This window comes from Coccidioides immitis, assembly GCF_000149335.2.
Source record: "Coccidioides immitis RS genomic scaffold supercont3.5, whole genome shotgun sequence".
NCBI classification, from domain to species: domain Eukaryota; kingdom Fungi; phylum Ascomycota; class Eurotiomycetes; order Onygenales; family Onygenaceae; genus Coccidioides; species Coccidioides immitis.
The window spans coordinates 3,106,315-3,126,581 of NW_004504307.1; the positions used below are offsets into that span (position 1 = coordinate 3,106,315).

The window sequence follows — 20,267 nt, forward strand, 5'->3', positions numbered from 1 at the left end:
GTTAGATACAGACTTTTCCTATTTCTCCACCCAAATAGCGTAATAATAATAACTCCGTTGGCCAAATAAGAGAATGCCTCCAAATGTCTATGCGCTCATAAATGCTGACGGAAATGAACAAGAAAACAAGGAAAAATTCCCCCAGCTTCACCATCACTCGCTGAGCAATTTATCCCAATCCGGTGTTACCACAAATTTTCCAGTTACCTGCGACATCGCCCAGATTTTCCTATCGGCGCCGTGGTTTTCTCCCGGTTTCGAGTCCGACGCCACCACGGCGTCTTGGAGAAAGTCAACGTCGGTGCCCTTGTTCAGCTCGAAACTGATTCCGCCCCAATCTATCGTCGCACGACCGGACCTGTAGACTTTCAACTTGCCAACGCGGCCGGGTGGAAATTGGCTGTTCGTCGCCGAGATAAAGGGAATAGAAGAGGCTGATTTGCTGGGGACAGTAAGACTTGCGGATCCGCCTAGGGGAATATGGGCGGTGGTGCCGTTTTCTTTCTTAATCGTGATTGTTTCAGGCGCCTGTGCTGTGGACGCGCCATCGAGAGTTGTCGTTTCGTCGGACTGATCTTGCCTGGCAGATGGGGTCATGAGGTTGGGAGTCATGGGTGGGAATTGGAGGAGGAAGAGCCGGCCTTGACGTTCATCTTTGATAGCTTCGGCGTTTATTTTATTTTCATCACCTGCCTCGGCACCAGTTGCTATGTCGGCGGTGGAAATGTTCCCCAGCGCTTGTTTAAGTTGCTCTATATCTTCCTCGTGTCGATCATACTCCTGTCGTTCTTCTTCTGTTTGTAGCATGCTTCGTGCATCCTTTATGGTGACCTTTTTCCGAATTTTCTTCAGTTTATCGGGGACCGTGTCTCTAGCATGAGCAGCGGCCTCGTCACCCGCAGCGGGAATGTCGTCTGCGACGCCCGTATCGCCATCCGTAGGTTCTTCCTTGATAGGCGGAGCCTGCTCAGAATCAGCCATCTCAACATCTTCGGCTTCGACCAATTCTTCATCGTCTGATTCAACAAACAAACTGTCGTCGTTGCCAGTTTTCTGCTTGGCTTGTCGCCGGAGTTCCGCCGATTTACTCGAGCTCGCATCGGTATTGATATCCATTATGCGCTCCACGTGCTCTTGTCTTTCCACACGAATAGGTCGGAGCCCGCGACCTCCCACTGGGCTCTTCGCCGGCACCTTGTCTTTCCCGGCGTCTATCGCTTCGCTCTCCGAATCGCTGCTAATGTTGATCTGGTCGATACTAAACCGCGGACCATAGTCGCTCCCTTCATCAGACGAGACATCTGCCCCTCCGCCGTGTCCGCCTGACCCGTAAACGCCAGAGCGCTTTGCGCCGAATTGGCCGTATTTGCCCTTGAATTTACTTCCTCTGCCAGAACCCAATGGTCCACCAACGTCCGCAGTAATTCGACCAAACGCCCCTCCCCTCCCGCGACCTCTGCCTCGCCCACGGTCGCCCCGTGTAGCCGTGCGCCTTGCGGCAGCAGCTTCTGATATCCGTTCTCTCTGTCTCTCCGCCTCGAGTCGCTCCCTGGCTTCTCGTTCCTCTTTGCTGCGACGCGCAACGGCCTTCGGCTGGAATTTCAATGTGGGCTTGGGGGCGGTTCCATCTGGGTTCAAAGGTACAAGACTTCCCGAGGGTGCACGCTTTTTGAGGGTCTGGAGACGTTGGACTGGCCCTCCTCGTGCGGTGGGGGTGGCTTGCGCGGGGAGGGAGGATCTAGAGCTCTCGGAGGGAGTGGTGCCTGAAGGACCGGGAGTTGGAGACGCAGAGTCTACTTGGATAGGGCGGCGCGCCGCCGGTTGGCGATTGCTCGCGGCTTTGGGAGGCATGGTTCTTTGCTCTCGACGCACCGGGCCCCCAAGGGCAGAGCAGGCGTGAGAAAAAGTGAATCGTCAAGGGGTCTAAGGGTAACAGTGCGCTATGTCATTATAGATTTAAACTCCAAATCGCAAGTATGCCTATATCGCCTGAATATAGGCAGGATGAAATGCTATCTGAATAAAGAGAAACTATCGCTGATTCTCCCCGGCCTAATATCAACTCGCCCGCCTTCAAATCCGCCGCATCCACAGTTTCCACCGCCGACTCTTTTCGGAATCGTATCGGCCCGTTGATGTTCCGACGCCCCCACTTGCAATTTTAGCGCTAACCATATACGGTTAATTACCCTGTGGCTCCGGCGAGGCTACAGCTTTCGTCCAGTCAGCGGTCAGGTGAATCGCACGCCAAACGACCTTTTGCCATTGGAAGTGTGCCGGTGGCGCAGATACAGCTGCGAACGGCGAAGCTCAGAGCGCATCAGGATCCCCGAGACTGTGCCGCTACTTACACGGAACGCCGCGTCGCGTGACTGTCAACTCAGCCTGAATAAGATAAGATTATACGCAGTACTCGCTACATATTACTTGTAGACTCGAACTCGACGACAAATCACAATCGCGGCAGAGCAAATGGGAGCAGCAGTGGGATAAGAAAGGAATTCATAACCGAATACAAGACACCCCAACAATAGCTATAAACATATGCAGTAAGGACAGTAGCTAAACACATAGAGAAATGAAATGAAGCTGGGAGTGTGTATGGTGCATCGAAGCAGCATCTTTTTCGTAGCCTCTCCAAGCCCAGTATGGAAAAGAACGGGAAACTGGGAGAGAGGGACCTCGAGAGATAGGGCATTCAGCAACAAGCATCAATTAAATAGATACTGTGAGATAGGCGCATTGCTCGGAAAAGGAACAAGGGGAAAAAGGAGAGAGAAGGAAAAAAATAAAAAGAAGAGGAAAAACTGAAAAGGAGACAGCAATGCAAGGAATTGACTCAAGGAGAGAGGGCGAAGGAGAGGATAACCTATCCCGATAATAGGAAAACGAGTGTAAAGAAGAAAGGCTTCCTCAGAATAAAACGATTGATAACATATAAGGTTATACTACCGGGCAAGGAAACCTGCCTTCTCGAAAGTCATGAATGGAGCTGGTGCTCTATGCTTGGAACAACACACATCAAATTGAAAAATGCCAGAAACACTTAAGCAGTACTCCAAATATAAGCTATAGACTAAACATCGATAAAGGACAAGCATACCATAGTGAGAAGAGTTATCACAGTGAATAAGACATTCCGCCGGTCATATTCAGGGCGTGTCCGAGGGATGGGCGGACTGGGTGGCAGCAAGGGCCCGAATTGACATCGTTAAAAAATAATATAAATTGCGGAACCCGGACTGCGATAGCATAGATACTGGATAGCCCGGAGGAATTATCTCTTTCTTTTCTTACTGGCAGCCTGAGCAGCAGAAGCTGAGGCAAATGAAAGTCCCATGGTCTGGGGCTCTGAACCGGCAGGGACTGGGTTCATCACCTTCTTGATAGGCACGCCCATGTGGCGTCCATATCTACCCTTGCGCCCGTTGCCTTCATCCTCACTGATGCACCCTTCAATACCAATACCGGCATCCCTGCATCGCTGGCAAGGTCGTTGCCGATCGCAACCTTTCTTGCTCTTGCGGCATCGCTGGCACCGTGGTTTGGTGGATAAGTCCTCTTCGTCGGCTGCGAGCTGGTGCTGGAAATTCAATCCGGATCCAGACGCTTTGCGTGCCACTTGCGCATTCATGATCGGAGGTGGCGGGGGTGCGATTTTGTTGGTGCCGCTGACAATAGCCGATTTTGTCTTTCGAGTCGCCGTAGTGGAACGTGCCTTTGTGACCTTGGCTGACTTGGAGATTGTACCCTGCTTTGTTTTTGCACTAGCCATTGCGTTTGGCTTGTGCTTGGCTCGTTTGGCCCTCGCAGCTTGAGCGTCATAATGATCACCATCTTCACACTCGCTCTTTAGAGCGACAGGGAGACCCTCCGGTTGATACTCCCCATCAATGCCATCGCTGCTCGGGTCGCAGCCGTCATGATCCATTCGTGTTGTTTTGTGAGGTAGTATATCTTCATCTCCACTCATCTCTCCGTCCGAAGTTGCCCCGGTCGATGAAGCATCGACAATGCCACTAAAAGCATCGTCCGCTGTGGACAGAGAGGTGCGGCCGTGGGAGAAATTCGACGCATCACCAAGCCGAATTAACTGCATAGCCACATCTTCGTCTGAGATGCAACTCGCGATTGTGGGATCTGGGGTCGGAAGAATACCATAGTTGTTTACTCGGTTTCCGTACGATCCAACAGAGTGAGAATTAGTACGTTCTCGCAGATGATGCCCGTGGTGTGGGGCTCCAGGTGTGGCGTAAGGAGAATTCCCTTGAAGAGAATATAACTGCTCGTGATTTCTAAGACCCTGAGGAGAATGCAATGGGTGTTGTGCTCCAAAAGGATGTGCTGGCCTTGCGAAGGGTGAAGCACCGTCCTGGATCGTCGTGCGTCGTTGGGGCGATATGGATGAGGTAGATGTGGTTCTAGGGACTTGGGGAGGAGCGAACAAGGGTAATTCCTAGACGAAGAGAAGAAGGTTAGATAAATTGGGATACACAGATGGTGATCATAATAAGGATGTAACACGTGGGTAGAGTAGAGGTTCATACCGAACTGTCAAATTTTGGTCTCTTCCTTCGACCATCATGAAGGATGTTTTCCATACTGATGTCGGAGCTGGCGAAATGATCATTTCTCCCTTTCTTTGAGCTAGTGATGGAGGCGTGACCACCATCACTGTCGCTATAGGGGACTAGGGCATCTTCGAGGAAGCTACCATGGGTGCTGGAGCCGCGACTTTTATTGCCCGATCGTGGCGCCTTTTGAGTAGATGCACTTCGACGTCCACGTCCAGACGGAGAGGCACTACGCTTCCGTGAAACCCTAGATGTCGGCCTTGAAGGCGGCCGACCATGATTTGACGACGGTCGGAATGGCTCTCCAAGACAAGGGCGGGCGGCACCCTCATTTTGAGGTCCTCCATAGTACGGCTGGCGAGCCGAGTGACCGTGATTTGGGATCACACGGACGTATACCGTCATATTGTTCCGCAGATTTTCGTAGCGTGCGATCAAGGTCGTCGCATTTTCGTCTTCGAAACTCACACCGCTACCCGTTCCATCATAGATACCGTAGAAATTTTTCACGGTCGTGACGATGGAGTCCGTAGTATCATGGGGAAAGATCTGTACCCTCATTGGTATTCTTGCTTTCATTTTCGACTCTTCGTCAAGCAACAATTCAAAAGCGACATGTTTGGGGGGTGGATTCACGGATGAAGCTTGTTGGGCTACTAAGTTCCCGGTGCTTCCATCGTGAGATGGGGACGGGTCAGGTGGCGTTGAATACCCATTTTCAAGAACTGTATGATTTTTGGGGGAGACAGCCATCATTGCAGTGCTATCGTGTGAAAAGTGATCAGAAATGTGGTCTTTTGTAGTTTCGTGTAGACTAGCATCTTTTGACTTGGTACCGGGTTTCAGCGGCAGGTTCGAAATGAGGTTTGTGACCTCCATCTATCTCATAACAGCCGTAGCGGTTTTCGGTCCCAATAGTGAAATTATTGAGGGGTAGAGAATTCAAAATCGGTCTATAGTTAAGGGGATAGTTCGAAGAAACCGTAGGTTTCGAGGTCCGCGCAAGGACGGGGTAGCGGCTAAGACGGGAAGGCGATGCACTACAGGACAAAGGTGGCATTATCAGCATTTGGTCACAAAAGTTGGGGAATACCATCGACTCGAAAATCGCGATGACTCCATAGCAGGCATACAGCCATTTGGTGATGATGATTGAGTCAAACTCGAGAGGACAGGAAGAGTGCAGCTGTGGCCGACCCTCGAATTTGAGGAGAGCCCGGATGAGGCCGAATCGACAGAAAAACTTACCTGGGCTTCTCCAAAGAAGTCAAAGCTGAATCGCAATCATACAGGGATGACGGCCATCGGCCGTAAGTACAGACGATGAGCGTTGACGACGATGTGGACGGTGAGGGTTTTTGGTGCAGAACCCAGTCGGTGGGCTCCTGGAAGCAGAGAGGAGAACTCAAGCAACAGCAGACAGAAAAGAGCAAATGACAATATAAGGCAAAAGGCTCACATAAACCACTATTATGTACTTGGATCCAAAGATAAAAACAAGCAAGAGTGTTGTTGATTGAAATGGCCGTTGTCGAGAGGCGCAAGAGGATAAGGGAGATGTTGGGAGAGCGAAGTTGCGAACAGTGGAGGTTTCACACCTAAATAGGTGAAGGAACATGCGGTGGATGGAGCATGACCACCAGACACGACTCTCAACGCTTCTCATCCGATAATTAATTATCTACGGTTATTCTTCAGAAACTCCTGTCTGAAAATTTTCTCTGCAAATATCATTATTTACTATGTTCATTATCATCTCCTTGCACTCGTTTCCGCTGGGGACTGTCGCAAAAAACATGTGGCAGCGAGTTATGTCGCATTTGGCCTGGAGCGCGGTACTCCGTACAGAGAAACAATATACTTTCAGATTACGAGAGGCTTTTAATTGACCCTGGAAGAAGGTCGTAAGATTGAGGAGTGGACAGTTTAGGAGGCGTAGAAAGCTGGGGCATGGCGCTCTTTTTTGAATCCGGTCGCATTGCTTCCAAAATGCGAATCTTTTGGGAAATCGCCCCAAGCGACGAGCTTTCTGGGCCGGGTTCTCTAACTACCGCTGCTGATCGGGTTGTGGATTTCCCTCGTTCTCCAATCTCGAGGTGCGATCGTGCCCGTTCGCCAAAGAGGAGAGCGAAGACGGGCGAGATAGCCACCACATACAAGTGCCGGCCGTTGGTTGGCTGAGAGAACAGCCTCTGCGGCGGCCACGTCAAGGCAGCTGGACCCGTCCTAATCACTATTTCCGGGTCAATCCTGGTGAATCACTGCCCCCCTTTCAATTCCTGTGGCCCGAGCTAATTTTGAGGGGTCAATTTCAACTGAACAGGAGTGAGTTTGGGGAACGCTGTTTGTGCGACCGAGAATTTTCCCCTAGAAAGTTACTGGAAACAGCTTCAAAGAGGGCCTGTCAGTCTCTGGCAAAGAAAGAAACCAGAATGCCCGACAGGCTGACAAAAACTGGGGCCCATACACCCTGCTAATAGGGTGGTGGTGCTGTTCCATCTTTCGGAGGACGATCTCCACTTTGGAGGATGGACAGATGCAAGCCGTTCCATAACATACCACTTTGGCCAAAAATCCTGGCAATTATTCGACTGCAACAAACATCAAACTACCATGTATGTACCTATATCAGAATGAAATTTCCATGTTCATTGGTGCGTTAGGATAGAATTTGCGTCGGATTTCCAGCCTTGACCTGGAGGAGCGATTCATCATTGACGATGAGAATCCATGCTCTCGTCGGTCCCATGGAACGGCATCGAGGTTGCAATGAGAATATTATATGATTGGAAAAAATCCGAGCTCGAGTCCATCGTAGGTTAAAAAGATTCATTTTCTAAAACTACATGCCGTAACAGTAGGCGTCAGTCCCCGGCAGCCCTCACCGTCCATCAGTCCCGATGTTATCATGCAAAAGAATTCGCCTCGGCCATGTCTACTGTGCATATGCTGCATACATACTTACGCTGTTTCCAACAAAGAAACTCAGGCGAAAGGCCAAAGCGACAGGACAGCCTGAAACTGGAACCGGCGATTATGCAGGAATTCGAAGCTGAGACTTTTGCGCACGTCTTGGCAGGCTCGGAACAACTTAACTCTCACAACTACCTTGTGACCGCCGAAGCAGGTCTCGACTTCCTCACCGATCCGAAGGACACCCCATCGCGCGTCCGTCGCCGCGACCATAATGAGGGTAGACGCCCGTCAGGTTCGTTATTCGATTCGGACGACCCCGAAAGCGCTGGCTGGTCGGATCAACCCGGCTAGCTTACCCGCCAAATCTCGCTGGTCAACCCTGCAGAGAGGACGGGATAATTCAGCGGTGCAGGCCGCAGATGTTTAGATCCGCGTATTTGGATCAAGTTTTGCTTTTATGATGCCATTCTGTGTGGCTTTGTCCCTCATTCCTTCTCGTCTGATGTGCTGGTCATGGATGGAAATTCCGCGGGTGTTCCATCATCACGTGAACTGGTGTTGTAGCGTGTTTCTTCACGCGTGAAGTGCTGGAAGCTAACCACATGTGAATATCCACCCAATTTCACGCTCAATTTCAGTTAAAAAATTCACAAAATATGTCGCATTGACTGTGTGAATACAGCAGCAGTCTGTGCCTCTCAAATCCCAGCTGTGTTGGGCGGAGTGCGGGCTTCTGCGCTCTCTCCACCGTGTGCGGGAGGACGTGTCTGGTGCAAAAGCTTGTGACGTAATCAAGGCGTGCTGATGGTTGCTCGGCCAAACCGACCGGCCCCTTTCCCCCTTTGGGACTAGCTTTGTTTACTGCTCCTGGCTGCCTCTTCAGCGGCTCCAAGCAAGGAAATCAGCAGTAACAACAAGCCCTTTCGCACGTCCACACACGCAACCTGGACCTCTCTTCTCCTCGCGTCCTTTGGCTTGTCTTCGCTGACCGGTAAAGGGCTGCTGAGCTTGCTATTTCAAGGGGGGGCCCGCGCAATTGGGGGTCCTGATGAGATTGCAGTAAAGTTTCGAGGCTTTCTACGGAATACTGCAAAGACGAAATCCAGCAGTGAATGAGGGTTCTTTTTTAACGGGACTCAACCTTACACTATATCTCGATTCGAGGATTGAATCTGCGATCTCTATCGTATTGAATAATGGATGCTAAGGTATGATAGTCCCAATGATATCTGATGTGCCCGTGGGCCACATGCACATGTCACTGGGGTTCATTTTTAAACCCCCTTTGATGCAGACTCGGAGCATCGCTAATGTTTCTTTGTATATAGCCACAGCGTCCGAAGGCCTTGCGCGTTCGGGGCGACGAGAATGCGCCGATCGCCAACCTCAACGGCAAAACTCTTCACCAACGCAACAAGTCCACCCCGGCATTGTCGACACTTGCCGGGGCTGATGGAGCCAAGGAACCCCTGAAGCGAGCTGCATTGGGCAACGTTAGCAATACCGCGAATATTCTACGGTTGGCGAAAGACGATAGCTTCACTGCCAGCGCGAAGGAAAAGCTGAGACCAACGGAGAAGCTTGCTTCCATCGCCCGACCCAACCAACGCGCCTCTCAAGCCTCCACGACAAAAATATTGAACAAAAGCACTACTGCCGATGCAGGAACCGCGACTATAAAGACTACTGCTCTGGATAAATTGCCGGTAAACGCCCGGAAGCCGCCTGCAAGACGCAATACCGTTGTTCAGGAATCTGTTCTGCCCGCTTTGCTCGAGCCAGCTCCCTCTTCAACACAAGCCAAGCATACCACTTCTGAAGAAGCCCTAAGCTCCAATGCACACTGCACCTCACATGATTACAATGACGCCTCTAGCATTCACGCTAAGGAGCCTAAGGAGAACTCTTCTGTGCTCAATGGGACTGACGGTCTTCAAAAGCTTGGAGGAATTTACATCGAAGACAATGGAGAGATCAAGGTTTACAAGCCACACAATCCTGCGATTCGGATCTCTGGGTTGTCAACTGAAGTGAAGTCAGGCCCAGGTCCTGCGCCGGACATTCAAACAAGCCAGGAAAGGCCCATCGCTGGCCTTGTTGCAAAAATTTCAGAAGAGGAAGCAATGGTGCCTTATGCTCATCATTCCACAGAATTTGATCCAGAAGAAACATGGGATGAGGATAATGGGACCTATGTGGACGATGGATGTGTGACTGCTCGCTCGCAGCTTTATAGTACTGATAACACCACTGTTAACGCCACCACAGTCCTATTTCCCGAAATTAGTGTGAATATTAAGCAAGAGCTGGCACTTGCTAAACAGGTAGTCGAATCTACCCGAGACGTCCAGGATTATGAAGAAGAATGCTCCGATCCCACCATGGTTGCCGAATACGGGGATGAGATTTTTGATTACATGAGGAAGCTCGAGGTACCGATTCTACGCCATCCCGGTTAAAAGCTAACACTGACTATTGATATAATAGATTAAACTGATGCCCAATCCCCATTATATGGACACTCAAGCTGAAATTCAGTGGTCTATGCGCTCAGTTCTCATGGATTGGATTGTACAAGTCCACCTTCGTTTTAACCTGCTTCCCGAAACTCTTTTTCTTTGTGTCAATTACATTGATCGGTTTCTTTCTTGCAAAATTGTCTCGCTAGGCAAGCTTCAGCTTGTCGGTGCAACTGCGATTTTCATCGCAGCAAAATACGAAGAGATTAATTGCCCATCCGTTCAAGAGATCGTTTACATGGTTGATAATGGTTACACCGCCGAAGAAATCTTAAAGGCGGAACGATTCATGCTTAGCTTGCTTCAGTTTGAGCTTGGATGGCCAGGCCCAATGAACTTTCTACGTCGAATTAGCAAAGCCGATGATTACGACCTCGAAACCCGAACCTTGGCCAAGTACTTCCTCGAAATCACCATCATGGATGAAAGATTTGTTGGCAGTCCTCCGAGTTTTGTTGCGGCAGCTGCACACTGCCTTGCACGAATGATGCTGAGAAAAGGGGATTGGGTATGCTCTCACTTTCATGCTGATTGCGCTTTGATGTACTTGTCTAACCGAGTCATCTTCTAGGGTGCGGCCCATGTTCACTACTCGAAATACACGTATTCCCAGCTGTATCCTGTCATGAAATTGATGTTTGAGTGCTGTGACGCGCCACAGAGACACCACCCTGCCATCTACGAAAAATATTCTGATCGCCGGTTTAAACGAGCAGCCTCTTTTGCTGAACATGAGTCTTTGAGCGGCTTCCAAGTCCCTCAGCCCCCTCAGTTTCCTTCAAACCGCCTCGTTTCCGTGCATAATCACGTCCAAGCACCTCGGCGCTTCTAGGTCTTACCTGCTATCTTCTCCTTATTTCACCACACCTCACATGGAATGAATGCAATAAAACCGTGAGGTTATTATGAACTATGGTGATTTCTCTCGCGACAACTTTTCTTATGTTTTGGACGTTTTAAAACCATGCCATTCTATTATGAGACGATGAAGTTGACGAGCCATGATATTCAACCTCCGACCTGGCTGCGGCGACTGGACTTTCGCTCCCACCCATTCCACATTCATTCACATCTCCTATTGTACTGGATCTTTCTTCATTAAGGTGCCTTTGCACGATATCTTATAACTCTGGCCTTGTTCGTATGAATCCGATGTTCTACTAGCGACCGGCCAGAACACAGGGTTATCTTTGCTAGTTGAGGTGCATAAACCAGTGAAAGGCGCCTTCAAACAACATGGCCGTCCGTCGAATCCTCTCTTTTCTTTCGGCTTTCCCTTCCTAACTGACTCCTGAAACAATCAATTTTTCAACTTTTGACTCGACTCAAGTTACGATTCGACATGGTACTGTGGACACAACACGGATTAGAGTCGTGGCTCGATTATTTTTTTTTTTTTTTTCTGGACTCCCCTAGTGTGGATTTCCTATGTCTATTTTTGCGGTGCAATTGGATCTCATATGTTCCATCGGATTGGCGATGGAGTTCATATTATGTGGCGTATTCGGTGAGAGCAAAGAATTCAAGGTAGGGTGGGAAAATGGGAGTCTTCTCTGGGCATGGGTTGGGGTTGGGAGACTGAATTCAGTTTCTAATATGGGTTATCAGATTGGTCTTTGTGAGGTATTCTCTTTTTGCTTTTATTTAGAACCTTAGTTTTTCCTTATGGTTAATTGAATTGTATGAGTCTCTGCGAGCTTATGTTTCCTTTCGATGCTCACGTCAATAGGAGTTGGTGAGTAGCTGCTGAAGCCTTCTCATCTAATACGGAGTCCTCTCTAGTGGCAGAAGGGGGAAAGAGTGATGCCAAGCTTAGGAGCATTTTAAGCTTATTTAAGCTCGTTCGTGAGGTTGCACAGGATGAAAGTTCTTTTTGTTTGATTGTTTCTTCTAAGTTGAGAGGTTATATCTTGCATGCATCTTAGAGACAATTTGAAAAAGAGTCGCAGAGAAGAATGAGGGTCTACCTATCTAGTATGTAGGGTGAAGTTAAGCACATATGTTTGTCCCGCGATCCGGCTCTGTTTGATCAGCAAATCTCGACAAACACGACAACACAGAGAGAATAGGATTTGAAGGATGTGTATATATTGTGGAAATGTTGACTTGGTTAAGTTAGGACTACACTAGAAGGGTTGGCAGGAATAAATCAGGAATAAATGGATCTTTTAGGAGTATATGAATACGCTGCATTGCTCATGATAATGATGAAGGGATCAATAATTATTGGAGCGCAAGCACGAGCAAAAGTGTTGGGTATAGGGAAATCAGGTCCTTGACCGGCAACTGATGCAAACACAACAATAGTGATTGATAGGGCTGATTCATCGCCATAGAGGGTGAGAAAGGGAGCTTTGCCGAAGTTTCCGGTCGAAACAGGCGATTGCCATACCTTTGCGTAGACCAGGTTCGAGCTGTTACATCACTTTGTTTTTTCCCCTCTATCTTTCACATTTCACATCACTCCCCAAAAGCTTTTAGATTTGGCGTAAGAGAAGATGCGATAGTGGAAAGCATCAAGATGTCCGTCATTCCTGGACTAAACTCAAGCCCGGAGCATGTGAAGAATGGAAAAGGTTGAAACATAGAAGTTGGCAAACTAGCCGCGATATCGTTTACAGAGATTTTGATAGAGATATGCGGAATGCTTTCACAAGTTGCGGGTTTGCTTTTCTAACTGTTTTAAGGCCCACAGAGCGGTGAACCTGTCGCCCCAAAGAAACCAAGGGTAGTCCGAGCCTGTCCATCTTCTCCAAAGACGTTCTTGTTCAGACCTAGGGGCTAGATTATTTGAGTGTAATTGACTTCCCCGGACCTTTCACCAATACGGTTGAAGGTGTCACATTCAAGGAAGATATTCGGGTCGTTCAGGGGATGATCCTCAGATATATGAAACCGCGTTCGACTATGCTGGCAGCCAAAATAGCGATTCAGAATATTCTTCAACGTTGCAAGGACCTCGATCCGAGGGTAACAGCACCTTGGGAGTCTTTACCATACCAGGTCTTGTAAATAAGGGGGGAGAAAAAGCTGTCTTAACATGTTGAAAGGAAATCTGGCATCAAGCTGGGCTGGAATGTAGTTCGCAATCTCAGGCAGTACAAGTTTGTAGGTCAATTCTAGAATTGATCGAGAGTGTATATAATGGCTCAAAGGGCTTCGAAATAGGACCATTCAATCTGTCTTTGTTATCGACTCTCATGAAAAGTCAGTCGACCAAGCGGGGAGTCATCTCTGTCGCATATGTTAGCGACACCATCATCGTGATTCATCAATTCATCTCGACAGAGTTCAGGTCCTTTTACGTCGAAGAGCGTGTGCACCTTAGCTTATTGGCCTATTTAATGGATGAATTAACGGAGATATAAAAAAAACTCTTCAACGGGTCCAGTGTGTATTGACAGTGCAACTAGCTGGCAGAGTAAAATAAAGAGGACTACTTATTTGTTAACAAACTAGAAAATTTGTGAGTATAATCTGATCAGACTTGTATAATAAGAATGAATACATGGCCAATCTTGACTCACAGTCAGAACATGCAAAGCCAAGAGCATTTCGACAAGGTTGAGGTTTCCTGCATTGAGAAAGGCGACAGGGTACTTTAGGCTATCAAGAAAAAGGATCTGAGACACTCATCCGTTGCGTAACGCGGATAACGCGGCCTAAGACATCCACGATATTTTGGAGTCATCCTATGATACTACTCATAAGCGGCTCATCGATACCGTAACCATGCAAGGGATACACAACCATCTCTTGACAGGTCCCACAACGCCGTTCAAGTTTATTGTCGGCAACTTCTACCAGCAACTGTCCCCGGACGTCCTTCAAGATATTGCTGGAGAAGACATTCTCGTGCTACGTAAGTGGCAGCAGCTCAAGAAGGAGATTGAATACTTAAAACTAGCGCGAAAGACCTTTCGCTGGAAGAGCAAAGTCCTGGGAATAGATGCAATCATCTCGAGACCCCAGTTCTCCAGACTTAAACATGAGCTCCACCAAGAGTAAACATGGCGGGTTGGTCTGTACTTAGTTCCCGTAGAATAGAAAATGCAAAATTGGAGGGTCGGCACTAATAGCACTTCCATGTTTCGAATTCTTGATTGAGGTGATCCTTAAGTAACGTAAATTTGTTTCCGAAGTTGGATCCACATCTCCAACATTTTAAGTCTTGCTGGAGATAGCCTTCTCTTCCGGGGTGTCTCCTGGCGTCGTGGTGGTCGAGTGGCAGATCATCTATGGGAACGAAAAAAGGTGTGGAGAAACTGTTGTAGTGCTTTCTGTGCTTCAGGCACGGGCTACATCTATCCTTGGAGATGATGTGGACGTGCAAGTGATTCATCGATGGGTGAGCATGCACGCCGCACATTATCTCTTTCTCCCAGTCCCGCCCCGGGGGTAGCTCGTCGGGAGCGGGATCGGCATCCATGGCTTCCGAGCGAGCCTTTTCCGACACAGAATATTTGCCATAACGACGCCGCAATTCTGATGCTGCTGTCTTCCGAAGCTTTTGGGCTTCTGCCTGGACTTTTGTCAAAAATTCATGGTCTTCAAATGCATCGAACGGGTGGAGGCGATATTTCGATGGATCTCTCGGCAAGAGAAGAAGATGAATGCTAGCTTTCGGGTAGAGATCACTTATCGCGACGAAGTCATCAGTATGATACACGATCCCCGGCGAAGATTCTGGTCTCTCGATATAGGCGCCCAGTGCATCTCGACTGTGGAAGGCTCGGGGGAACTTTGTTCTGTCTCGCGATAGCTCTGGGGTATTGGTAGAATCTTTTGGCTTTTTAGACATTAGAACCGTGACTACAGAAGAGTCAGGTCAGAAATTGCCGGCTGTATCCTGTGGGCCATCTGCTATGGAGAAATACAGGCATTGGTCGTCTTTCCAGCCATCTCAGGACTTGCGGCTCTCTCCGCGTCCTTCTCACTCGTTTGCGGTGTCGCAGGCATTATTTGAAAGCTACTGGTGATGTCACAAATCCTCCGTGTCTCGTTCCTAAAAGATTCAACAATGCTTGTCCGTCTTCGAAGGCTGTCGAGGGCTGGAGTCGGACTAAGTTATCCCAAGATGATGCTGACTAATCCGATTCCGTGAATATCAAAAAGTCGTCTTGCCGAAGCCATCGAGATCAAACAGCACAAGGTATCAGGTCGCAACGGCTCCGGGGTGGGACACCTTTTATCCGGTTTTACGATGGCCCCGAAAAGGGGCGGTGCCAGTCGAGGAAAATCGAATAATCCACCAAAGCAACAGCCGAAAGAAATATCCATCGATGATTTTGTAGCGGGGGGAGACTCCAAGAATGCGAAAGGCAAATCCAAAGGCCAGAAGGCTGGCGGTGAATCGTCTGCCGGTGGTGAAACGGAACAACCTAAGAAACCAACCGTCAGATCGATTATAGGCGGCGCATCATGGACGGGGAAACTGCCCGTGAACATGCTTTCAGAGCACTGTCAGAGACAGAAATGGGAAAAGCCGGAGTACACGATGGTAAGTCCTTGCAGACTCGAGATTGGATCGCCTTAAACGTTTTTGGTATTTACAGAAGCCCACTGGCTATAGTTCAAAAGTCCGGACGGCTTTATATCCAGCGTTATCTTAAAGAAGACAAACCCCAAGACTAAGGAGACGGTGACGCTTCCCCCAATGCGATTTCCTCAAGCGCACAGCAAACTAGCCGCTCAGCCCACTGCACTGGAAGCACGTCATTTTGCGGCATCTTATGCCTTATTTCGCGTGTGTAGCATGCAGAATCTACATATGATGATGCCTCCTACCTATCGTGATCTTTGGAAAAAGGAATTTGCCCAACTCAAGGTGGACGACGTAAAAGCGGGTAAGGCTTGGATGTATGAATCCGATCCCTTTACTGCGCAGCAAGAGCACCAAAATGCTGTCGCCGACTCCACGAAGCGCAAGGCTGAGCAAGATAGCAAGGGTAAGTTGAAGCAAAAGGAACCACTTGTGCAATTGGGCTCCGCCGGTGGTGACAACAGGCCTCCCCCTGGTATTCGTTGGCAAAAGGCGCCCAAGATTGAAATGGGCGAGAAGACACGCAGAAAGATCGAAGATTTGGTCAGGCAAAGCGCTCTTTGGAACCCCTATGATGTTAAGATACATGATTCTGAAAAGAAAAGAATCGTGGACGACTTCAGCAACCTAGGATTCCGCAAGAGCCATGTTGAAGAAGCTGTGGCGGAATGTAAGGATAGGGAAGAAGCGTTAGAGTGGTTATTGATACACGTTCCGGAGGACGATCTCCCGAAATGGAGTCTTCCGGAGGGTTATTCGGCCGGCGTAACCCTTGCCAGTGGTGACCTGGCTCGGGAATCTAAAATAAAACGGCTGGCCTTGGCCGGCTACTCCACTGATCTATGCGCAAAAGCACTTGAGGATAACAATGATGATGAGCTCAAAGCAGCAGAATGTCTTCAAAGCCTGCTTGTCGACAGTGGGGATTTTTTCCCAAGTGGCGAATTGCCCGAAAGCGAATGTGACGCATGGGAAGAGGAAAACCAGACCCTGGAGGCAATATATGGTGAAAAATACAAAAAGCTGTCGAGCAATAAGTGCGAAATCATATCAGACCAGTTGCATTCGCAGTATGCTGTAGCCTATCAGTTCCAGAAGCCAGCTATCGCTTCATACCCTACCTGCCCCCTGGTTCTCACCATATCATCCAAAAAAATACCAGCTTATATACGCCTCAGCGCAATCAGAGAGGCTATCCAATATGCCCATGAGAACTTGCTTGGGGGGCCGATGGTCTTTAACCTGGTAGACTGGCTAGAGGAAAACATACCTCGTATTCTCGAAAATCCTGGGAAGTTACGGAATATATCTATCGATACCCCGTCGAGGGTCGTTAATGAACACGCCAGACCAGCCAGCCTAAAAGGTTCCCGAACACTTCCGCATCGGACCAAGGTGCAAGGAGGAGCCCAGCAGAATGCGGGCATTCGTGAAGCGCGGGAATCCGGGCATAGGAGCCCCGAGCAGCTGAAGATGATCACCGCCAGAAAGTGTCTTCCGGCTTGGGCCATGCAGGATGCAATTGTGCAAGCCGTGAACACATACCAAGTGACAATTATTTCCGGAGAGACTGGGAGTGGTAAAAGTACCCAGTCCGTTCAGTTTCTGCTTGATGATATGATTCAACGCGACCTCGGTTCAACAGCGAATATTGTCTGCACACAGCCAAGACGTATATCCGCGCTGGGCCTTGCTGATCGGGTCAGCGCTGAACGCTGCTCGGCCGTCGGGGACGAGGTTGGATATATCATTCGAGGAGATAGCAAATTCAAGTCTGGGGCTACGAAGATTACTTTTATGACAACTGGTGTGCTTCTACGTCGTCTGCAAGTCGGTGGCAACAGTCTTGCGGAATCTCTCGCCGACATCACTCACGTCGTGGTTGACGAGGTACACGAACGAAGCTTGGATACAGACATCCTTCTAGCGATCCTGAAAGAAGCACTGAAGGCCCGACGTGACCTGAAGCTCATTCTGATGAGTGCGACGCTGGACTCGGACCTCTTCGTACGGTATTTTGGCGGTGAGAATCAGGTTGGCCGAGTTAATATCGCAGGGAGAACTTTCCCCGTTGAAGATATCTACATTGATCAGGTTGTCCAATTGACGGATTTGAACCAAGCGAGTGTTGTGTCGAATTGGGATGAATCTCCAGGGACCCTCGATGAACGGGAAGAGTTGTCCGTGGGCAAGGCTCTGCAGAGACTCGGGAAAGGAATTAGCTATGATTTGATCGCGGCTACCGTACGCCATATCGACGCCGAGCTTCAGGATCAACCCGGGGGCATCTTGATTTTCTTGCCGGGAACGATGGAAATAGATCGGTGTTTAGCAACCATGCGGGATTTCTCGTTCGCTCATCTGCTACCGTTGCATGCGTCACTTACGCCGAACGAGCAAAAAAGGGTGTTTTCAGCCGCACCGAAAGGGAAGCGTAAAGTTATTGCCGCAACTAATGTTGCTGAAACGTCCATTACAATTGAAGACGTTGTCGCGGTCATCGACACCGGTCGAGTCAAGGAAACGCGTTACAGCCCGGCGGATAACATTGTCCGGCTCGAGGAGACTTGGGCATCCCAGGCTGCCTGCGAGCAGCGCCGAGGTCGAGCCGGGCGAGTCAGAAACGGCACCTGTTATAAGTTATACACTCGAAACGCGGAGAATAATATGGCCTCCAGGCCCGCTCCGGAAATACAGCGGGTTCCGCTGGAACAGCTTTGTCTCTCTGTCAAAGCAATGAAGGGTATCGAAGATGTAGCCGGTTTCCTCGCAAAGACCCTCACCCCGCCGGACACAGCTGCTGTGAAAGGCGCTATAGGCACGCTTCATCGCATAGGCGCACTGGACAACGATCAGCTAACCGTCCTCGGCCGATACCTGTCCATAATCCCAGCCGACCTGCGCTGTGCCAAGCTGATGGTGTTTGGTGTTATATTTGGATGTTTAGAGGCTTGCGTGAGCATAGCTGCCATCCTGACCGCTAAGAGCCCGTTCGCATCGCCGAAGGACCAACGAGACGAAGCAAAGGCCGCAAGGGCCAGTTTTTCAACCGGAGACGGGGACCTCCTGATTGACATGGTGGCGTATCAACAGTGGTCAGAGCGAGTCAAGTTACAGGGCTATCGGAGGACACTGGCTTGGTGTAACGACAATTTTCTGGTCCCCCAGACTCTTCGTGACATCACTTCTAATCGGGCCCAGCTATTGACTTCGCTAAAGGAGGTTGGCATACTGCCGGTTGGCTACCGGGGCGATGGGGAACTGTCCGAACGCCGGTGGAACCGGCATAACACAAACTGGCAGTTGCTCCGCGCTTTGATCGCTGGAGCATTCAATCCTCAGGTAGCCTCAATATCGTTCCCAGAAAAGAGGTTCGCCGCGTCGATGACGGGGACGATCGAAGTCGATCCCGAAGCGCGCACGATCAAGTACTTCAACGAGGAGAACGGGCGCGTGTTTGTGCATCCCAGCTCAGCGCTGTTCGACGCGCAGAGCTTCTCGGGAGCGGCGGCATACGTGAGTTATTTTTCGAAGATGGCGACGAGTAAGGTGTTTGTCCGCGACTTAACCCGTAAGTTCTGATGTTTGTTTTTTTGGGTCTCCCCGTTAAGTGAAATAACTACTCCGTACTCCGTATCCCCTTCTTTTTTTTTTTTTTTTTTTTTTTTGTGTCGCCACCAATGCTGATGATCCTTCCACAGCTTTCAATGCTTACTCGCTGCTTCTTTTTGGCGGGCCAATTACTCTGGACACACATGGCCGCGGTCTTGTGGTCGATGGATGGCTGTCACTCCGAGGCTGGGCTAGAATCGGGGTGCTCGTCTCGCGGCTGAGGATGCTACTTGATAAGGCGCTTGCAAGGAGGCTGGACAACCTTGACCTGGATATAAGCGAGGATGAGGTCGTCGAGGTTGTGAGGCATCTTGTTCTGCTCAATGGGCAAGATCATTGATTGATTTCGCTCTCCATGATACCTTTTTTTTTTTTTTTTTTTTTAAAAAAAAAAAAAGCCACCACCTAATAAAAATACAAAGACTACGTTTCCGAACAGTTGGATAGACTTGCTAGGGTTAGCTTCGGTGCTTGAATTTTGAAATAGATTTTGTTACTTTCTTCTTTTACCTCTTTCTTTTTTTTTTTTCTTTTTTTTTTCTTTCTTTTTTTTTTTTTAAAATTCTTTTCTATTGAGTAATTTCTCCATTTGTCCTATTTGTCATTTTGCCCTATCTCCAATTTGCCCAATTTTCCCAATTTTTTTCCCAATTTTTTTCTTTTTTACTTTTTTTTTTTTTTTTTATTCATCTTTCTGAAGAAGGTTCGGCAAAGCCGGGGAGCGGCGGAGGGCCGTTGATCTGGGACATGGGGACAGCTGGGATCCCCCATCCATGCCCTGGACGGTTCGGACGGCGTCGCCCTGGCTGGCGGTCGAGCGACACACAGAGCTTCCGGGCGGCCGTGCAGGGGACTCTTCTGTCCAAAGCAACGAGCCGGGGCAGGCGGGCGATTGGCTGGCATGACGACGGTGGCTGAGAAAACGGATTTGCCGTCTCTTCCTCGAATGGTCTAGATTCTGGTCGGTTTTCCTGTGGTTTTTTTTTCTTTCCTTTCTTTTTTTTTTTTTTTTTTGTTTGACTTCCCGCGCTTCTCAGCCTTTTATTTAATAAGTTCATTTATCCTTTTTGGCAGCCCTTGGAGGGTGGTGGTCTGCGCTTCGCC

At 49.1% G+C, this 20,267-nt stretch overlaps 6 protein-coding genes across 6 annotated transcripts; 3 read left to right on the top strand and 3 right to left on the bottom strand.

Annotated features, from left to right (window-relative positions):
* Positions 1-153: 153 nt before the first annotated feature.
* On the bottom strand, positions 154-1,851 carry CIMG_09526 (DNA-directed RNA polymerase III subunit RPC4; the record flags this gene model as incomplete). The annotated part of the gene is made up of 1 exon (XM_001239904.1): positions 154-1,851. The coding sequence occupies one exon, from the start codon at positions 1,849-1,851 to the stop codon at positions 154-156; it is 1,698 nt and encodes a 565-aa protein (XP_001239905.1).
* An 80-nt stretch (positions 1,852-1,931) lies between these two features.
* Positions 1,932-6,110, bottom strand: CIMG_09527 (C6 zinc finger domain-containing protein). Its single transcript, XM_001239905.2, has 3 exons — positions 5,823-6,110; positions 4,548-5,614; positions 1,932-4,456 (listed from the first exon to the last, which is right to left on the bottom strand). Exons 2-3 carry the CDS (start codon positions 5,451-5,453, stop codon positions 3,278-3,280), a joined length of 2,085 nt encoding a protein of 694 aa, XP_001239906.2. The 5' UTR covers positions 5,454-5,614; positions 5,823-6,110; the 3' UTR covers positions 1,932-3,277.
* A 1,679-nt stretch (positions 6,111-7,789) lies between these two features.
* Positions 7,790-11,698, top strand: CIMG_09528 (G2/mitotic-specific cyclin cdc13). Its single transcript, XM_001239906.2, has 4 exons — positions 7,790-8,698; positions 8,819-9,922; positions 9,978-10,517; positions 10,581-11,698. The coding sequence occupies exons 1-4, from the start codon at positions 8,687-8,689 to the stop codon at positions 10,839-10,841; spliced, it is 1,917 nt and encodes a 638-aa protein (XP_001239907.2). The 5' UTR covers positions 7,790-8,686; the 3' UTR covers positions 10,842-11,698.
* Positions 11,699-12,168: 470 nt separating this feature from the next.
* Positions 12,169-13,614, top strand: CIMG_09529 (uncharacterized protein; the record flags this gene model as incomplete). The annotated part of the gene is made up of 6 exons (XM_001239907.2): positions 12,169-12,265; positions 12,346-12,416; positions 12,491-12,599; positions 12,795-13,017; positions 13,122-13,304; positions 13,539-13,614. The coding sequence occupies 6 exons, from the start codon at positions 12,169-12,171 to the stop codon at positions 13,612-13,614; spliced, it is 759 nt and encodes a 252-aa protein (XP_001239908.2).
* On the bottom strand, positions 13,382-15,021 carry CIMG_09530 (aprataxin-like protein). The gene is made up of 2 exons (XM_001239908.2): positions 14,887-15,021; positions 13,382-14,821 (listed from the first exon to the last, which is right to left on the bottom strand). Exons 1-2 carry the CDS (start codon positions 14,966-14,968, stop codon positions 14,082-14,084), a joined length of 822 nt encoding a protein of 273 aa, XP_001239909.2. The 5' UTR covers positions 14,969-15,021; the 3' UTR covers positions 13,382-14,081.
* Positions 15,022-15,168: 147 nt separating this feature from the next.
* CIMG_09531 (DEAD/DEAH box helicase) lies at positions 15,169-19,503 on the top strand (the record flags this gene model as incomplete). Its single annotated transcript, XM_001239909.2, has 3 exons — positions 15,169-15,509; positions 15,582-19,122; positions 19,253-19,503. The coding sequence occupies exons 1-3, from the start codon at positions 15,213-15,215 to the stop codon at positions 19,501-19,503; spliced, it is 4,089 nt and encodes a 1,362-aa protein (XP_001239910.1). The 5' UTR covers positions 15,169-15,212.
* Between the last annotated feature and the right edge of the window lie 764 nt (positions 19,504-20,267).

Coding starts and splice junctions, on each gene's coding strand:
- CIMG_09527 (XM_001239905.2), bottom strand. CDS start 5,453: ATGGAGGTCACAAACCTCATTTCGAACCTGCCGCTGAAACCCGGTACC. Junction 4,457..4,547: donor GACCAAAATTTGACAGTTCG/GTATGAACCTCT, acceptor CTCTTCGTCTAG/GAATTACCCTTGTTCGCTCC.
- CIMG_09528 (XM_001239906.2), top strand. Junction 9,923..9,977: donor ATTACATGAGGAAGCTCGAG/GTACCGATTCTA, acceptor TTGATATAATAG/ATTAAACTGATGCCCAATCC. Junction 10,518..10,580: donor TGCTGAGAAAAGGGGATTGG/GTATGCTCTCAC, acceptor GTCATCTTCTAG/GGTGCGGCCCATGTTCACTA.
- CIMG_09530 (XM_001239908.2), bottom strand. CDS start 14,968: ATGCCTGCGACACCGCAAACGAGTGAGAAGGACGCGGAGAGAGCCGCA. Junction 14,822..14,886: donor TGGAAAGACGACCAATGCCT/GTATTTCTCCAT, acceptor ACTCTTCTGTAG/TCACGGTTCTAATGTCTAAA.